This window comes from Myodes glareolus, chromosome 2, assembly GCF_982192425.1.
Source record: "Myodes glareolus chromosome 2, mMyoGla1.1, whole genome shotgun sequence".
NCBI lineage: Eukaryota > Metazoa > Chordata > Mammalia > Rodentia > Cricetidae > Myodes > Myodes glareolus.
In genome coordinates, this window is record NC_142027.1 from 94,904,284 (window position 1) to 94,923,641 (window position 19,358).

Consider the following 19,358-nt stretch of genomic DNA (forward strand, 5'->3'; position numbering starts at 1 on the left):
TGTGCCCTATATTCATTTTCTGCCCTTTTTTTATGTTTTCATGGTTGTTATTTGGTTTGTTTCTTTAGTAACCACTAACACTCTACCAACAATGTTAAGCCTAGAAACATAGTCATTTATCTTTTTCATTTTTGTTTTTATCATTTTAAAGTAAATTAGTGAGCTGACTAGAAAGACTTGGTGTCAGGACTGGAGAGATGGCTTAGTGGAGAAAGTACTTGTTAGCATGAGGACCCAGGCCAGATTCCAGGAGCCGTGTAAAGCTAGATATGGTAGCACGTGTCTGTCACCTCAGCCCTTCTCTAATGAAATGGGAGATGGAGGAGAATTCCTCGGAGCTCTTACTGCACATGCTGCTGAGAGGGAGTATCAGTTGGGGGACTGCCTCTGTCAGATTGGTCTATGGGCATGTCTTGAGGCCAGTGCTCCCACCCTAGGTAGGTGCTCCCACCCTAGGCAGGTGCTCCCACCCTAGGCAGCTGGCCCTGGATTGTGTAAGAAGACAAGCTGAGCATACTACTACTATGGGAAGCAAGCCAGCAAGCAGCATCCCTTCTTCTATGGTCTCTGCTTCAGTTCCTACCTCCCAGCACCTGCTCTGAGTTCCTGGACTTCCCATGGTGATGGACTGTAACCTGTAAACCACATAAATCCTTTCCTCATCAAGTTTCTTTTGGGCATGGTATTTTATTGCAACAACAAAAAAAGCCGACTAGGGCAGTCCAGCTAACCTTGTGTGACACCAGCCAAGGGAGGAGGGCGAGGACTGGCTCCCAAGCTTGTGCTCTGACCTCCGCGCACGGACCATGGCATGCTTCTACCCTCACACACGCAAGATAAATAAAAAGGAGTGGGCTCGTGTGGTTTTTATAATTTTGTATTATAAGATTTTTAAAATTTGGTACAAACTAGGAATGTAGCTTGCAGAAGAGTATTTGTCTACCATGTAAATGGACCTGGAATAGATTTATACTAGGTAGATGATAGATAGAACAAGGAATCTGATAGCCAGATTATGCTCATCTTATTGATATAGCTGAAACAAAATGTAACTGAAATCCTAAATAATTTTTTAGTTTAATCCATTTAATAATTGTTTTCAAAGCATAATTGTTAAGCATTGTAAGACACTACATGATTCTTATATTTATAGGGTAGTTGCTATATCATGTTTTTTTAAACCATTAAAAGTTTTAAGTCATATATTCCCTTTATAACAAGGCTTCTCCTTTTCTAGAATTATTCTAGTATTGATGTCTTCTTACACACAAGTAAACTTGCCAAGTTACAGTCTGTGCAGACTTTAGCAGAAATTGAGGAGTTCCTCAACTTTATAAGTAAACATGGTAAGTTTTAAGCTTGTCATTATTTTTTCCTTTCTAATTGTGGAGGGACTTTAACACCTGAATTTTTGCTTAATGAAGCTAAATTTAATGTATGGGATGAAAACTGCCTTGGATGTGTCCTAAAAATGCACCTGTCACTAGATTAAATGTTTAAAATGGTCCAGCACTCTTGTTCCAGGAACTGGAACTACAAAGCCGAACAGAATACTGACAGCTTGAAGTCCTCAGAAATGATTCCAGGGTTGGACCTGGAGGCTCCTGAAGGGGGACCCTAGGGCAGTGTGGAGAGAAGGGCCCGAGAGCCCTCCCCAGAGGACCACTGCCATGACAGGCCTCACTGTCCAGAATAGGAGTGGCGTGGCGAGTCTGAGGAGACAGTGGGGAGGAGGTGGCAGGCTTTGGACAACAGTAGAGATCATGTAGGTCCCTGCACCACCAACAGCAGATTTTACTCTTGTTCCTCCGAAAAACCGTACAAGACCCCAAGAGAGTATACATCTTTGTAAGGGAAATGTCTTCATTCTAAATCTGTTTCAATTTTCTTCTGAATAGTTAAAAATGATTTATCAGATGTTTTTATTGTTCCCTGTTTTAAATTTAGAGAAGTATTGTATTTTTAAGCCATCTTAATAATATAATTAAGTACTTTCTACCTCTAATGAGTTATATTAATCTTTATTAGTTAATTTATTTTTTTACATCCCTGCCATAGTTTCTCCTCCCTCTTCTCCTCCCAGTCCCTCTCCCCAATCCCACTCTGTTTCCACCTCCCAATTCACTCCTCCATTTCTGTTCAAGGAAGGGCAGATTGCCCATGAGTTTATACAGAAAATGGCACATCAAGTTGTAGTAAGACTGAGCACCTCCACGTGTATTTTTTTTATTGATTTTATTAAGCTATGTGTTTTTCTATGCTCCCCCTCCTTTCCTCTCCCCTCCCCTTCTACCCTTTCCCAAGGTCTCCATGCTCCCAGTTTACTCAGGAGATCTTGTTTTTTTTTCTACTTCCATGATTAGATCCATGTAAGTCTCTCTTAGGGTCCGCATTGTTGTCTAGCTTCTCTGGGATTGTGATTGGTAGGCTGGTTTTCTTTGCTTTATATCTAAAAGCCACTTAAGAATGAGTACATGTGATATTTGTCTTTCTGAGTCTGGGTTACTTCACTCAAAATAATGTTTTCTAGCTTCATCTGTTTGCCTGCAAATTTCAAGATGTCATTATTTTTTTCTGTTGTATAGTACTCCATGATGTAAATGTACCACATTTTCCTTATCCATTCTTCGGTCAAGGGGCATTTAGGTTGTTTCCAGGTTCTGGCTATGACAATCAATGCTGCTATGATCATAGCTGAGCACATGTCCTTGTGGTATGATTGAGCATTCTTTGGGTATATACCCAAAAGTAGTATTGCTGGGTCTTGAGGAAGGTTGTTTCCTAATTTTCTGAGAAATTGCCATACTGCTTTCGAAAGGAGCTGTACCAGCTTGTACTTCCACCAGCAATGCAGGAGTGTTCTCTTTACCCCACATCCTCTCCAGCATAAGTTATCATCAGTGTTTTTGATCTTTACTGTTCTTACAAATGTAAGATGGAATCTCAGAGTTGTTTTGATTTGCATTTCTCTGATGACTAAGGATGTTGAGCATTTCCTTAAGTGTCTTTCAGCCATTTTAGATTCCTTTGTTGAGAGTGCTCTGTTTAGGTTTATATCCTATTTTTTATTGGATTATTTGTTCTTTTGATGACCAATTTCTTGAGTTCTTTGTATATTTTGGAGACCAGCCCTCTGTCTGATGTGGGATTGGTGAAGATCTTTTCCATTCTGTAGGCTGTCATTTTGTCTTGTTTTCTGTGTCCTTTGCTTTACAGAAGCTTTTCAGGAGGTCTCTCAGTGTCTGTGCTATTGCCTCACCATGTATTAAGGATAGGCAAGGTGACCCAGTATGAAAAGTAGGGTCTCAATGACTCAGCAGTTAAGAGCACTGGCTGTTCTCCCAGAGATCCTGAATTCAATTCCCAATAACCACATGGTGGCTCACAACCACCCATCGTCTTTTTTTAAATATATGATTTGTCCAGTTGTGGGCCTCTGTTGAGTCATGTTCCTATCTATTGAAAGAGAAGGCTTATCTGATGATGACTGAGTGACCTATGGCTATAGCAGAATTTCATTAGGAATCATTTTATGCTATGTTCCTTTAGCAAAATAGTAGTATTTAGTTTTCTTCTAGGCCCATGGCCTATCTAGTCTCAAGTTTATGGTCACCAAGCAGTATCAGACAAGGATTCTATCTCATGGAGTGGTCCTTAAATCCAATCAGAGAGAGTGGTTGGTTATTCCCATGATGTGTGTGCCAGAATTGCACTAGCTTATCTCACAAACAGGTCACCTTTGTAAGTCACAAAGTTTGTAGTTGGATTGGCGGTGACCTTTCTTCTCCAGTAGCATCCAGAGTTCCTTCCAGTGCCATGAGCACTAGTCAGTGGGAGTGAAATCTGTAGGTACCAGCTCGCCTTCTCTGCATTTAATGAGATACGTAAGTGTTATCACCAACAGCGCCTTCCCATCAGTTTGTGGAAAGCAACCAATGACCTTGGCAATAACCTCACATTTAGGGATTTTCATGGGACTTTTTGGCCAACGACTCGATTAGATGTAACCCATTCCTTGCACTGGAGGTTTCACTTTGTGGCAAAAGAATGTACAGTTGGGCCATTGTCTCCCCTGTTATTTGATGACTCCATTTAGATTCTTTCATACTATTTTAAGAAGCTTTTACAGAATTAGGTTTCCATGTAGCCCTTCAAATAGCCTTTAGTGTTAGTTTTCTGTTCTCGTATTCCCTCCTTTACCTTCCTCTTCCCTCTCTCTCCCTGTTTGATGTTCCATTCCAGTCTGCCCCCCCAGCCCCTATCTACCCATAACTATATATTCTGTTTCCCCTTCTTAGAGAGATTCTTTCCTCCCCCTCGTCCCTTACTCTGTACCTGACCTCTGTAGTTTTATATAGGTTGTAGCCTGCTTATCAAAGACTTAACAGCTAGCATCTAATTATAAGTAAATACATAGCATATTTGTCTTTCGTGTCTGGGTTGCTTTACTCAGAATGATTTTTTTTCCCTAGCTCCAACCAATTACTGTGCATTTTATGATTTCATTTTTTGGCCTACTGAGTAACATTCCATTGTGTAAGTGTACCACATTTTCTTTATATGTTCACCCATTGAGACATTTGCACTGTTTCCAATTTATGGCTATTTTGAATAGAGCTGCAATGAACATGGTTGAGACAATGTCTCAGTAGTAGAAGGTAGAATCCCATGTATCACAACAAATGCTGTGACAGACCCAGTGCACATCATCACAAGTCGGTAGGATATAGTCTTATTGAGCCAAAGTGGGATTCTTTTCCAGAATTGCCAGCGTGAAGGTTCTTTGAAACCAAGGCTAATAAAAATGTGGTGTTTAGCATAACTTTCTCATCCTGGTCACCGACATAAACTATTCTAACAAAGCTTCATATGTGCAGTGTCTCTTTCAGACTTACATTCCCCCTGAGATATCCTTGTGGTCCACTAGCTGTGCTTGGTGTAGGCTGTGCTTGGTTATAGCTGGCTCTCGGGCAGATCAGTTCCCATCATCCTGAAGAATTACCGCTGATCTCCATAGTGACTGCACAAGTTTGTACTCCCGCCAGCAATGGAGGAGTGTTCCACTTACTCCACATGCTTGCCGGCATGCGCTATCCTTTGATTTATTGGTCTTTGTCATTCTGACAGGTGTAAAATGAAATCTCAAAGGAGTTTGGACTTGTATTTCCCTCATGACTAAGGATGTGGAACATTTCTTTGTTTTCAGCCATTCATGTTTTATCTTTTGAGAACTGTGTTTTGTTCTGTTCCCCATTTTCAAATTTTCTAAAATCTATATAAGATGTGCTGTTTTTCTTCTCATTTTATGGTGTCCTAGAACTTAACTAAGTTGTATGAGGTGGTGCAGGTTAAGTTAAATATGTGAACCCAGGCTGTCTGATCTAAAGGTATTTCTTTTTTCTTTTTCGTTTTTTAAGACAGTTTCTCTGTAGCTTTGGTGCCTGTCCTGGAACTAGTTCTTGTAGACCAGGCTGGCCTCGAACTCAGAGATCTGCCTGTCTCTGCCTCCCAAGTGCTGGCCTTAAAGGCATGCACCACCACCACCCGGCTGGTAAAGGTATTTTTAACTACTGCTTCCCAGCCATAGAAAGACTATAAACATTACAGTGTGAGATTTCCAAATTGTGAGAATTCTTCTCAAACTAGATTGCTTTAGATAGTAGACATGTGCCTGCATGATCCTAGGGCTGAGACGTGTATCCTAATTGGATATAAGGATGGATGCCCAGTGTGTGCTGTCCATATCCACACTGTTAATAACAGTGAGTCACATTGTTCCAGTTCAGATCACATTTGGCCTGAAGAAAATACACTATAACACTATGAAAGCATTTAGTTTCCAGGGCTTTTTAGGTTTCAATAATGTAAAAAGATTTGTATATATTTATTTTTCCATTTTTTAATAACCTGAAGTGGTAGAGTTTACATATCAGAATATATTACATTTGGTATAATGACATGTAATTAATTCCTTTTGTGAATGAAAGACAAAGTGTTGCGTTTTTTTTTTTGGCTTTGTTGTTTGTTTTTTTAATTTGCTGATTTTTTAAAATTTGTTTTTATTTTTAATAATTAAAAAATAAGAAATTTGAGTTAGGTTTCTTTTTACTAATTCTGATTGTACTTTGTAAGTTCTTGTCATTCAACTGTGGATATGATCAACCTCTGATTTTATTTTTAGGTGATTTATCATCCCTGGGTCCCCTTAGAAAACTTTTGAAAACCTGGACAAGCAGATACCCAGATGCTGTGACAGACCCGATGCACATCTGGGATGACATCATCACAAATCGGTAGGATATAGTCTTATTGAGCCAAAAGGGGATTCTTTTCCAGAATTGCCAGCATGGAGGTTCTTTGAAACCAAGGCTTATAAAAATGTGGTGTTTAGCATACCTTTCTCATCCTGATCATCTATGTAAACCATTCTAACAAAACTTCATGTGTGCAGTGTTTCTTTCAGACTCAAGTTTCCTAAGATATCTTTGTGGTCCACTGGCTGTGATGTGGACAACCCTGCATCTGCTCCCCTCTTACAGCAGAGAGAGAACTGCTGTGTAGTGATTCTTCATTGATCTGGTTTTAAAACTTGGGTTTTTACCAGTTGGTCTTTTGCTTCCTACTTCCCATATGTGGTTGTGTCTTGTTCCCCAGTTCTGAGTTCATGCTTTCATCCTGTCCAGACCTAAACCTGTCTTGTCTCGAGGGTGATGCTTACCCTATACTCAGGAAAAGGGCCATGAAATCAGACGTCGTCAATTACTTGTGAACTATCTATAGCAAGTAGTACTTAAGGACTTCACCCTCAGTATTCTCTTTTTTATCTATTTTTTTTTCATTTTACTTTTTATTATTATCATGGTTGAGAAACATGGCAGCATGTAGGCAGGCATGGTGCTGGAGAAGGATCTGAGAGTTTTACAACTTGATCCTCAGGCAGTGAACTGACTTGAGCTTTTAAGACCTCAAAGCTCGCACCCACAGTGACACACTCCTCCAGCAAGGCCACACCTCATAATAGTGCCACTCCCTGTGGGCCAAGCATTCAAACACATCAGTCTATGGGGGCCATCCCTATTCAAACCACCACACCATCCTTGGGAATTTTTTTTTTTTTTTGCACAGTTTCTCGGGAACACAGAAGTAGACTGCAAGGGACTCATAGTGCCATCCCCGAGACAAAACTGTTACTGCTGGGAAAGGCAACTCTCTTTCAGGCCCTGTCCTCCCCGGTATGATACAACTCCCTCTCCTCTCCACTTCTGTCCCCTTCTCTTCTTGAAGTGAATTAGTCCCCATCAGGAGAGCCCATCTCACGTGCACGTGTATCCCTGTCCCGTCTGTGACCAAGTGCCCATTTTGTAACGCTCGCTGCTTGTCTGCAGTCTGATTTAAAGCAATGAAAGATTAAAAACAGTAGTGGCTTTTGGGACGAGGGGCAGGATGAGCCTGCTCGGGACCAGGAACACTGAGTAGTGAGGTAAGAATAAAAGCAATCCATGGCTGGAATGACTGTGGTGTCTTGGGGGTTTCCAGAAAAGGAAGGATGCTAGTTTGTCTGACCATAATATTTCTAAGAAAATGAGAAAAAGCAGGTGCACAGGTCCATACTTGTAGTCTTTTATTTAACATGATGAACTAGAAAGATTTCTGAGTTTACAACCAGTCTGAATAATATAGCAAGGCCCTAACTCCCTCAAAAACAAAGGAGGAAGAGGATAGGCAAATCAGAGAAAGAGAAGAGAAGGAAAGAAAATTAGACCTATATGAAAAAAACTGGAAGTTATTTGATTGATTAGAGCTAAACATTGTATATTACAGCTCTTTGCCAGTGCTACTGATAGTAATATAAAATAGATCAATTGAACAAAGTCATATATGTAAATTATAAATGTAATATATGTGTATAATTTTTAATTTGTATGTATTTGAATGAAATTGTATATAAATTGCAATTTATATATATGGTAGCTTACACCTATAATCCCAACATTCAGGAGGCAGAAGTAAGTTTGATTCCAGCCTAGTCTACATATTAAGTTCAAGACTAGCCAGGGCTACAAATTAAGTCCCTGTCCTAAAACCAAATTTAAAAATTTCCCAATTCTAAAAATGATTATTTCTAGTTGAGTGTTAAAAAGAATCCCTGAAGATGGAGAATAATAAAAAGTTACTGGCTGCATGTGTAAGGAAGTCAAACTTGGGACAGGTCTATTTTTTAAATTTTCAGTGTTTTTTTTTCCCAGGTAGGGACAGATCTGTTTTTAAAATTTTCAATCTTGTGACCAAACAATTTAAATGCTTTATGTTATGGAAATGGAGGCACTGAATAAAATCTAGAAGTCTATTAAAATATGTTCGGGACTCTTCCAAGAGTGTATTTATTAAATGGGGAGAAATCTAATCCCTTCAGTGTATATTTATACTCTATTACAAATGAAACCTTAATACCTGTCGAGTTCTGAGGTGTGATGCTGTGCCGTCGCTTCTCAGGCATCAAGGTGGCTCTCATGACTTTCTGACGTTGAGGCTCACTTTTTCTTGTGTTATGCAGCTGCTTCTTTCTCAGTAAAATAGAGGAGAGACTGCCTGCTTCTTCAGGTGATCTCAGCATGAGCGTGGATGAGGATGAAGATTCCATTGACAGAAGGGAAGTCGGTGAGCCGCAGGAAGATGCTCGCTCCATGCTGCGGAGCTGCAGGTTCACCATGAGGATGAAGATGGTGGACAGTGCGTGGAAGCAGGTGCGTTCCCTGCTGTGCCCTTGCTGACTCCTGGGGAGCTTCCTCTAAACTGTGAACCTTCAGAATAATCACTTGATCTCCTTATTCCCTTTATAAGGAAGTGCTTTTGGAAAATAGGATCTAGCTCAGTGTAGAACTCTTACCTAGCAAGGCCCTGGGCTCCATTGCAACACTTGGAGAACAAAGTTTGAAGAAACACTATTCACAAAGCTCAAGAGTTTATCACAAACTGTTTATTATTTGAAGATATTTATTTTCTATTACTTAAAAAGCAATTAATTAGTGCCAGATTTATATCATTTAGAAAAATGAGTTCTTGAGGCTTATAGTTTTTTTAGATTCAGTTCCCAGATGTTTTGCATTTAATAATAAGATCTTAAGTCTGTCTTGCTTGAAAATTATATATTTCAATTATATTTTATGAATTATATTTTAATATATTAAGCTTGTTATTTTGATGACCATTTCTTGACTGCTATTATAAACCTTTTTTATAGCCCTTAGTCTAGTAGAAATAATCAGCCATTTTATTTTCTCAGTTTAAATACTCATTTATATAATCTTTGCTTTGGGGTTTCTTAGGAGCAACTTCAGAGGATAAAAGAAATTTATCAGTTTCAGTCATTAAGAAACCATCTGAAAGACTGGCTGTAGGCATATCTCAGGACTTTCTGCAGTGGTCTGCTTCTCTCCGCCAGCTCTCTCCTGTAGGCATATCTCAGGACTTTCTGCAGTGGTCTGCTTCTCTCCGCCAGCTCTCTCCTGTAGGCATATCTCAGGACTTTCTGCAGTGGTCTGCTTCTCTCCGCCAGCTCTCTCCTGCACATTGCTTTTGTGTTGCATGCACATAGTAATCCTGGCAGTCTCAGGCTTGTCCTGGTAGTTGGAAATGGCTAAAGACATGACACTGTACTCCTTCCACAACAAATCTTCTTGGACTGAAAACAGTTTCTCTTTGACCATCATCTTCAGGGTACGAAAACCAAACACCTTTCCAAAAAAAAAAACAACAACAACAACAACAAAAAAGAGGCTTCATCATAGTCTTCCAGGGAGGGCTTCACATGACTGGGATGTGCAGGGAGGCACATCCAAACTTGAGACTATGCTGCATGTGCTATGGGGAAGGCCAGAGGCCTCGTCCTGAAGGGACCGTAGTAGACTCTTCCTACTGCTGCTCAACTTGGCAGGAAAGAGGAAGCAGAGAATGTGTGCATGACTGAGAGATCTTGTGAGGAATACAAAGTTTCCTGGAACTCTGTGTGACACCAGCTTTTCTTTAGCATTTATAGACAGTATATTTGCATGGAAATGCTAGCCAACAATGCCAGTAACATTAGGGATAGAGAAAAAAATAATTCAGATCTAAAGATCACAGGAAACCTTCATTGTTTTATTTACCTATTATCCTGGAAGCTCTTTAGAAGCAGAGAATGTACAATTTGAGTTTTGATTCTTTTCGTTGCCAAGCCCTTCACTGTGTGCTGGAAAGTGTTTTGTGGCGCCAGCAGATGAACGATTATGGTCTTAGTAAGAAGAACTGAAGGACATGCTGGATGATGGTGGCAAGCACCCTAATCCCAGCACGCCAACGCAGAAGCAGGCAGAGCTCTTAAGTGTGAGTCCATCCTGGTCTGCAGAGGGCTGCACAGAGGAACTCTGTCTCGGACAAACAAACAAACGAAAAGAACCAAAGTACCATGGAGGGGCATTTCATTCTTGTGGGAACAGAGAAAACTTTCTAGAAATTATGTTCACTTTGGAACTACAGGCAGCAGTCACAACAGGATTTACTTGAATTTGAGAATTTAGATGGGCTAAGAGTTGTACTGTGCAAAAGGTGAGGTCCTGTGCCTCACTTGTAAGGGGAAAGATGGTCTCTTGTCCTTTGAGGAATGATGTCCTAGTGCCAGGAAACAGGACAGAAAGATAACATATATGGTCCAGGAATAACCGTACTCTTGATCTCCTGCATGGAAAAAGGTTGGATTTTTGGTTCTACTAATCTGTGAGTAGTACATACCCCATAAGAAGCCCCCAAACCAGGTATCAGATACCTGTTTCACAATAGCATGCGGTTGTAATGAGGACAAACCTTGGAGAAGGGCACGGGATTAGCAGTCTGTTGTGCTGTGCTGTCTGGGATGCTGGTAGCCAGGCCTTACTTAGCAGGGTGGAGGGAAGACAGGAAAAACAGGTCCTTGGGCAGGACACTATTGCCTGGGTATCTTATAGGAAGGTACATCTGAGTCTTGTCCTGAAGACAAGTGGATGAGAATGCAGAGAGTAGTTTGTGAGGAGCAGCCTACAAGAGCATAATGAGGAATGCGGTACTGAAAGGTCAGGAGAGGGATTGCTGAAGTGAGCTCCCTTGTGAAGTTCACAGTGCAGCTTAAGAGCATGCATGCATCTACTGAGAGTGGGCAGGGGCACTCCAGAAGGAGCTAAGGAAAGTCAGAGAGCCGTGAGAGAACACTGGAGAGGGCTTAGAGTCCTGATGGAAACCACGGTTCCATTCAACCTGATGAGTTGTCTCCAAAGAATCCCATGGCTCTGAACCCCAGTGCAGGAAGAGAGCAGGTACATGCATAAGTTAGCCCGGGACTGGTTTCCCAGCCAGTATAGCATAAAGGCTGATGAGCTGAGTGCATTGTGAGAATGTCTGTTTGACATGGAAAGAGCACAAGCAAGCATGCAGAGATGTAGTGGGGAAAGTGAGCAAGTGGTGGAACAGGATGGCTTGAATTTAAGAACCTGATGACAAGGGTCTCTGGAATAAGTTAGGGTAACTGTCCCTAGAATTGTGAAGGGAAAGACAACCACTGTCCCCTAGCTCCATTCTAACAAAACAGGCAAGTGAAGAAGAGTGGCCTCCCAGGGCAAGGAGCACACAAGTAAGGGATGCTTGCAGAAGGGATGTTCGAATTACAGAGTCTGCTCTGAACAGAGAGGCTAGAGTTTAGGGTAAAGCATGACCACATGGGTTTGCACAGAGACTGGAACCTCTTGACAGGTTCAGGGTAAAGCGTGACCACACGGTTATACACGGAGGCTGGAACTTTTACCCAGAAGTGTTTGGAAATCATAAATGCTAAATACAGTGGAAAGGTGTGTTAAAGGCAAAAGATATTCAACTAAATAAAGAGATAAATATTGCATTGTCGAAGTGAAATTTAAAACTTTGTTCCTCAAAATACATGCTTAACAAAGTAGAGAGATAATACACGTGACACAACAGGATGTTTGCAGACTATATCTCATAAGGGAACAGAACGTATCTCCATATATGAAGAATGTTTCTTTGATAGGGATTGTGGCTGACACCTGTAATCCCATCAGTGGAGGCTGAGGAAGGAGGGTCCAGCAGATCAATACAGAAAGCTCTACCTCAAAATAAATTGAGGATGGAATTCAAATAGCGTGTGTAGTCGTATCAAAGAGTTCCACAGTAGCCTGGAATGGTGTCATCCTTGAAATCCTAGGTTCTGACATATATAAATTCCCAGAACTGCATAAAGTTTGCATGGTGTGATCCCCATTCTCTGATGGAGGCAGGATCAAAAGTTCAGTGTTACCTTCAGCTACGTAGTGACTTCCAAACCAGTAGGGATTACCTGAAACCCTATGTGAATGAAAGAGGTAGAGTAGTTTATAACTGAACAGGGTTGAAATAGAAATATGTAATTTCCTCTCTTCCCTTCTATCCCTCCAGCCCCTCCTGGGTACTCTTCTCCCAAAACATTAGTTACCTATAGTTCTTTGTCTAGGGGAGAACCTCATGAAATTAGCCTCTTTCCATGTTAGTAAGTCTGTTGATACTCCATTGTTCCAGTCATGTTTATGCAGTGATTTCTAGAAGAGACTGTTTCACAGCAGACTTCTTGGTAGTCTGGCTCTAGAATCTGTATGTCCCTTCTTTCGGAAATGCCCTGAACCATGTAGTATTTGTGGTATTTATATCCACTGGTGCTGGGCTCCCCACCTTCCTTTGAATTATGTCCAATTGTGGTTTTCTGTGATGGTCTCCATTTTCTGTAAAGTGAAGCTTCTTTGAGGAGGGTTAGCTATACAGATTTGTGTGTATAAAGGTAAGATTTTGAATGTGGTAAGTAATTATGCTAGTCCAGCCAAGTGGCAGAAGATTCTTTTCTGAAATATGTGACCTCATTAGCCATGGGAAGTTGTTGAGGTTTCCAGGACTAGGCATGTTTTCCTTCCTACTGAGTGGGCCTTAAGTCCTATTAAACAGTTGTTGACTATCACCACCACGAGATACCGCTTACTGCACCTTTACAGATACCTTGTCATGCTGATCACTGTGGCTCTTAGGTATCAGCTGGACAGGACTGTTGTTTCCCTCCCTCAGTAGTTTGCATAGTATTTCATGCTACTGTGGAAGCTAGACTGCAGGACGGAGACTCTCAGGTCAGATCCAGCTCAAACCACCTGAGTGTCTTCAGCAAGAGGCTTGCCTTCAACCTCTGAGGGGTGACCAAGGACCATTATCAATAGTCTCTAGTTTGTCAGTCACTTGGACTACCCTGGTCTACCAGTCAAAAGGGGATTTCTTCTTCCTGGTACTGGGCTGAAAAAAAAAAGAAAAAGAAAAACCAAAAAACCCAGTTCCTTTTGGGGGGAAGGTTGATTTGGTTTGGTTTTTAATTATTCCTTTTTGGGATTATAATATAATTACAATATTTTCCTCTTTTCTTTCCTTCCTCCAAACTCTCCCATATACCCCATTTTGTTCTTTTTCAAATTCATGGTTTTTTTTCTTTAATTGTTGTTACATACCTACATGGATGCATGTGTCTGTGTGTGTCTATTCCTAAATGCATAAGTATATATATGTTGTCAGGGTTGACCATTTGGTGTTACTGGTATGTTCTTCCTTGGAGTAGACTGTTTTTCATGCCCTCAGCATTTCTTAGTTGCCTGTAGTTCTTTGAATAGGGTTGAGGCATCCTGGGCCTTCCCAGTCCATCTTACTATATCTGTTGTTCTTGTTCAGATCATGTTTAGGCATTCATGTTGAGTACTTTATAGATGTAGCACCCACATTCCTAGGAGATATGATCTCACAGCAAACTCTGTTTTTCTGGCTCTTTTATCTGCCCCCTCTTTCACAATGATCCCTGAACCTTAGGTCCAGGTATTTTATTGTAGATGTATCCATTGGATTGGCTTTACAACTCTACATTTTGATTGGTTGTAGTTTTCTGTAATGGTCTCCCCCAGTTTTAAAATGGGCATAGGATTTGGTAGACATTTCTCCAAACCAGACATGCTGGCACATGTAACCCCAGCACTAGTGAGATGAATCCAGGAAAATAAAGAATTTGAGGCCGGCCTGGACTGTATGAGACACTACTTCAAAAGCACAAATGAAAAAGGAATTGAACTGGAGAGATGGCTCAGCATTTTCAGTGCTGGGGTTCTTTTCCAGCAATTCCTAATGCCCACATCGTGCAGCTCAGTACTGTAACTCCAGCTCCAGGGTACCCAGTGTTCTTTTCTAGGCTCCATGACAACATGCACCTGCATATAGAAAGACACATGATGAAAACTAAAATAATTCTTTAGATAGTTGAGGCATTTCTTCGAAGAAGATATGTAAATGGACAATAAACACATTAGTCACCAGAGCAATGAGGCACCACTCCACACCAGTGTGGCGACTGTCACAGAAGAATCATTGCTGGGGACGTGGGTGGGAAATATAAAAAAATGTACATTGTTGGTGGGAATATACACCAAAAAAAAAAAGAGCAGTTTAGCAATTTCAGAATTGTCATATGTTCTACAAATTCCATTCCTAGACATACCCAAGAGAAGGGAGATATAAAAGTCTGCACAAAAATGTGTAAACAGTTTTTCACGGCGTTCACGTTATCTGGAAAGATAGGAAGAATGCAAACAGTCATCAGTAGATGCCCATGTAAGAGAATACTGCATCTGTACTGCAGATCATTAATTGGCCATAAAGAATGAAGTGCTGACACACTACAACATGGATGAGTCTGGAAATGTAGTGAATAAAACGAGCCCTACAAAATCATGCATTATTTTCTAATACCATTGTTTTGAAATATCTAGGACAGGACTTAGGTAGAAAATGTATCCTGGATGCCCCAGCTAGAGAGACCGAGCATGACTACCATGGAACTAAGAGTTTCTCTTTAGGCTGGTAAAAACGGTTGGAATTTAGATGTTTGGTGTAAATACTGTAAATATTTTTAAGTATGCTCAAAAGAAATGCTGAAGCATTCTTTAGATGTAAGTGTGCACACTATTCAGAAAGTGCTTAATGTCCAGAGCCCATGTAAAGAGATGCGTACTAAATCTCAGTGCTGGGAGGTAGAGATGAGCAAATCTCTGGGGTTCACTGTCCGGCCAGCCTGGCCTACTCTGTAAGCTCCAGACTAGTAAGAGACCCTGAACAAAAAACAAGGTGAACGACACCTGAAAATGACCTGTAAGGTTGGCCTGAAACCTCTGTGCACATATGCACCCCCATAGACACAGAATAGTGTGTGTGGGGGGGGTGTGGGTGTGGGTGTGTGGGTGTGAATGAGACTGCTCTGGGGCATATGTGTTATGTAGAAAGGGGAACAGGCCAGCTGAAAAGTTTTTAAAGTAATTTTCTGTACTGGTCAGATGTAGACAGTATTTACCTTTTCACACCTGATAGATACATCTCCTGGAACAGAAAGGGAAAGAGATGGCAGCAAAGATTTAAAAAGACTAATTTTCTCAGACATAGGCCATATCTCTCCCACAGAGCTACCAGAGCAAAAGCTTGAGCCCCTTTGGCTGAATAATGAGAATCCCAAAACCTTTTCTTTCTTTTTTTTTTGTTCTATTCATGTAGAATAATTTCTCACTTGCCATGAAACTCCTGAAAGAGCTGCATAAAGATTCAAAAACAAGAGAGCCTTGGCGAGTGCAGTGGGCACATAGCTACTGCCGGATGAGCCATGGCCGGAGCCGCACCCAGAGCTCCCGGGAACAAGTTCTCACCGTGCTCAAAACCGTCACGCTGTTGGGTAATTAGGCTGCTATTGGGTGCTGTGTTATGTCGTCTTCCAAAGCTGTTCTGTGCTGCTTCGTCTGAGGGTTTAAACCTGCCTTGTGAATATTCTGGATCATGGTAAAGAGTGCCACAACGTGATGTCATGGCCTTAGGAGAGCAGATCCATGCACTGATGCAGAACAACATTCAGAGTTATGTTTACCTTTAAAATGGAATTTTAGTTTAGAAAGGAATGTTTACCTTTAGAGCAGAAATTAAAATGTTTTCTCTTCAATACTTAGCTTCCTTAATTTTGAGAAAAAAAAAAATGCCTTCCTTGGGCATGTGTTGGATCTGACGCTCCTGCCTTTCTCTTCAGGGTATGCAGTGGGACTCTGCGCAGGGAAACACACAGCCACAGGCTCTGTGAAAATACCAAGAGAATTGACTATTTTCTCCACATATCCTAAGGCCAGAAAACATTCCTAGCACACATGTGGTAGCACACACCAGGAATTCCAGCACAGAGGAGGCCAAGGCAGAGTAATTGCCACCATTTTAAGACCAGCCACTATTATATAGGAAGAAGACTGCCTCAAAAAAAAAGGGGGGGGGAATGAGGAAAGGTAAACAATGATCCTAGGGTTTCTTGAATCGCTGTGCTGATAGTAAAACTATGAGTATAGTTGTCGGCATGTTTGAGGCTCTAGGTTTACTTCCCCGTGGGCGCACTACTGGGTGCGCAGCCCCGAGTTCCTTGCCCAGCACTATACTTTTGTTTCATAAACTGCACCCATACTGTAGGTCTAAAAAATATGTCCTGGGATATTAATGTATATAAACATATTAATAAGAGCTATCTTCTGTTCTTTGCAACAAACAAAACTAGGAATTTGATAAAATATGACTAATACTAGAATAAAAAGGTTATTCCTACTTTTAAACCATAATTCTGTGGATTTCAGTGTTTCCTTTTAACAAAAACATTTTATATTAGCAAGGCTAAGAAATTTTTTTCACATGGGTATGGGCAGAGGAGAGATGCCCCCACCATCACCACCCACCCATCAATGCCTGAGACAGGTGGAGGAACTGGCCCTGGGGTCATAAAAGCAAGAGGGCTGTCCCTGCCCCTCACCAGCTGCAGTGGCCCCTGTACCTTCAGTGGATAACATAATAGAGGTGGCTCTGATGCTGTAGGTGTGAGAGAGCCAACCGTGAGGGCCTGAAGGCAGGAGAACTGGTCTCACCCTCGCTCATTGCTGCAGGAGATGAATTAGCCAGGACAATGCTGGAGAACTCACCCTGGTGGTGAGGACAGGGGAGAACTGGCAGGCAGACCAACCCTGCAGCTGCCCAGGCCCAGACCCGGGTTATAACTTGGCCTGCTCCAATTTCCACTCCATCTGTGATCTGCTAGAGCACTTGAGAGACCTGATCCACAAACCCAAAGCCGCAGATCTCCACAAGACAGGAAACAACAGGGTATCCGAGAGGAGTCCCAATGAGGGCCCAACATCGATAGTGTAGCAGACACCAGAGGCCTCCAACCAGGCCAGTGACTCTGCAATGAACACTTGCAAGTAAAGATATATGGACAAAGGCGTTTACTGTGTGGCTCTCTGTGTCACACTGCAACTTCCATGTTGAGATTTTAAATCTCCCGTTTTTTCCCCCTTTTTCGCTTAAATTTTGTTTTATTTTGAATGGGGGTGCAGGGGCAGAGGACAGATGCAAAGGGATGGAGAAATGAATGGATCCAGATGCATGATATAAAAGACACCTAAAATAAATAAAAAGAAAGTTTAAAAAAAGAAAAAAAACTTATTTTATCAGAAAATGAAGCCAGGCTCTGTGCCTTTTTAAATTAATATCTTAATAGAAAAAAAAAACTTACCGACTATGAATTTCTTCTTTTATAAAAAACCACATTTTCTCTTTTCTTTTTCTTTCTTTCTTTTTTTAATCCAAAAGATGAGACTAATATGTCAAACTACTTAAACAAAAGTAGTCAGGTCTCTTGTGACCAGAACATTCTCCTGGGGACAACTTTCAAGATCATGGCCGATGCTATCAACAGGGAGCCTGCCTGCCTGTTGGACCTGGAGGAAAGCAAGGCCAAATCAGTCTTGGCCCTTTCTGGATCTAATGCGGAAAGCACAGAGAAGGTAAGAAAAGTGGAGGAGGGCAGTCTTTCTTCTGCTGCATGTCTTTCATGTGCTACCCTCAGGACAAAGTCGATCATCAGTAACAGAGTGTTCTTTTATGGACTCAAAGCCAGGTGTAGTGGCTCACAGTTGCAAGCCTAGCACTGGGGAGACAGCACCATGTGCAGCCTGAGCTACAGAGCTAGACCTGGTCTTAAAAACATAGTTAAAATAAAAAGATGAAATGACATGAAATGATTAACCCCTGTCATTTCAAGTTTCTCACATAATCCATGTTATTTGGCATAATCCTATTATTTGGTATTTGAATTATATCTTCTGTTTTTGTTGATTTTGTTTGTTCTTTAGCCAGTGTCCTATGTATCCCCGGCATGCCTTAAACTTGCTTTGTAGCCAAGAATGGATTTGAATTTTCTCTACTTCCCATGTGCTAGGACTATAGATGTGTGAAATCACACCTAGTTGATATGGCACTGTGTACTGAACCCATGACTTCATGAAAACTAAGCAAGCACTCTACCAACTGAGTTTCATCCCAGCCCCCTGAATAGTACAGGGGATGTATTGAGTTTTTGGTTTTTGGTTTTTGGCTTTTTTAGTTTTTTGAGACAGGGTTTCTCAGCTTTTGAACCAGTCCTAGAACTCACTCTGTAGACCAAGCTGTCCTCGAACTCACAGAGATCCGCCTGCCTCTGCCTCCCGAGTGCTGTGATTAAAGGCGTGCGCCACCACCACTGCCCAGCTTTTGTTATTGTTTTGTTGTTTTATTTTTTTCTCCTGCTGTATAAGCCTGGCTGTACTAGAACTGATTATGTAGACTAGGTTGGTTTGCAACTTAGAGCAATCCATCTACCTCTGCTTCTTGAATACTGGGATTACATGTCCAATTTGGTAATACAAGTCTTTAAAGCAAGTTTTTGTTGGAGTAGTTCTTCCATGAGTTTGTATATGAAATTTCATCACTAATTTCCATTGAGATGGTTTCTCTCCAAGCTTTTAGGGTAAAATAGCTTTTTCTGCTTTTGTAGTTAGTGCCGCTTTGCTTAGTTTGTGGGCAGTGGTGAGGTGGTTGTTTCTTTTTGACTTTCAGATAATTTTGTGTTTTTAGTAGTTAGCTTCTTCTCCATCTTCTGTCTTGTCTCAGTGTAGTCAAGTGGCCCTGTCTTCTTCCTTTTCAGTGTCACTGATATCTTTGCAGAACCTGAACATACAGCCCCAGCTTTCATCAAATTTTTGAATCCCAGTGGGGTTCACAGTCCCTTAGACTGACCCAGCTCTTTATGGCCCATTGACTGACTGGCATGTTCTCTGTAGTTTTTCTGGTTCTTGTATGCTCCAGATTTTGCTGGGATTATTTAACGCCTTGCATCTGGGGTATATGTGCATGCACAAACAACACACACATATACAGAAACACATCCCACAGTTAACCCT

General features: G+C 41.3%; 1 protein-coding gene across 2 annotated transcripts in view; it reads left to right on the forward strand.

Moving 5' to 3' along the window:
* The window catches only part of Prkdc (protein kinase, DNA-activated, catalytic subunit), a 165,153-nt gene that overhangs the window by 125,407 nt on the left and 20,388 nt on the right, over positions 1-19,358 (forward strand). For both annotated transcript variants that reach the window (XR_015737081.1, XM_048452450.3), the window contains exons 67-71: positions 1,238-1,346; positions 6,182-6,293; positions 8,555-8,744; positions 15,616-15,790; positions 17,731-17,924. Coding sequence is in view for 1 of the 2 variants with exons in the window: in XM_048452450.3 (XP_048308407.3) it covers positions 1,238-1,346; positions 6,182-6,293; positions 8,555-8,744; positions 15,616-15,790; positions 17,731-17,924 (780 nt within the window). In the remaining variant the exon portion in view is untranslated. The remainder of the gene's footprint in view (positions 1-1,237; positions 1,347-6,181; positions 6,294-8,554; positions 8,745-15,615; positions 15,791-17,730; positions 17,925-19,358) is intronic.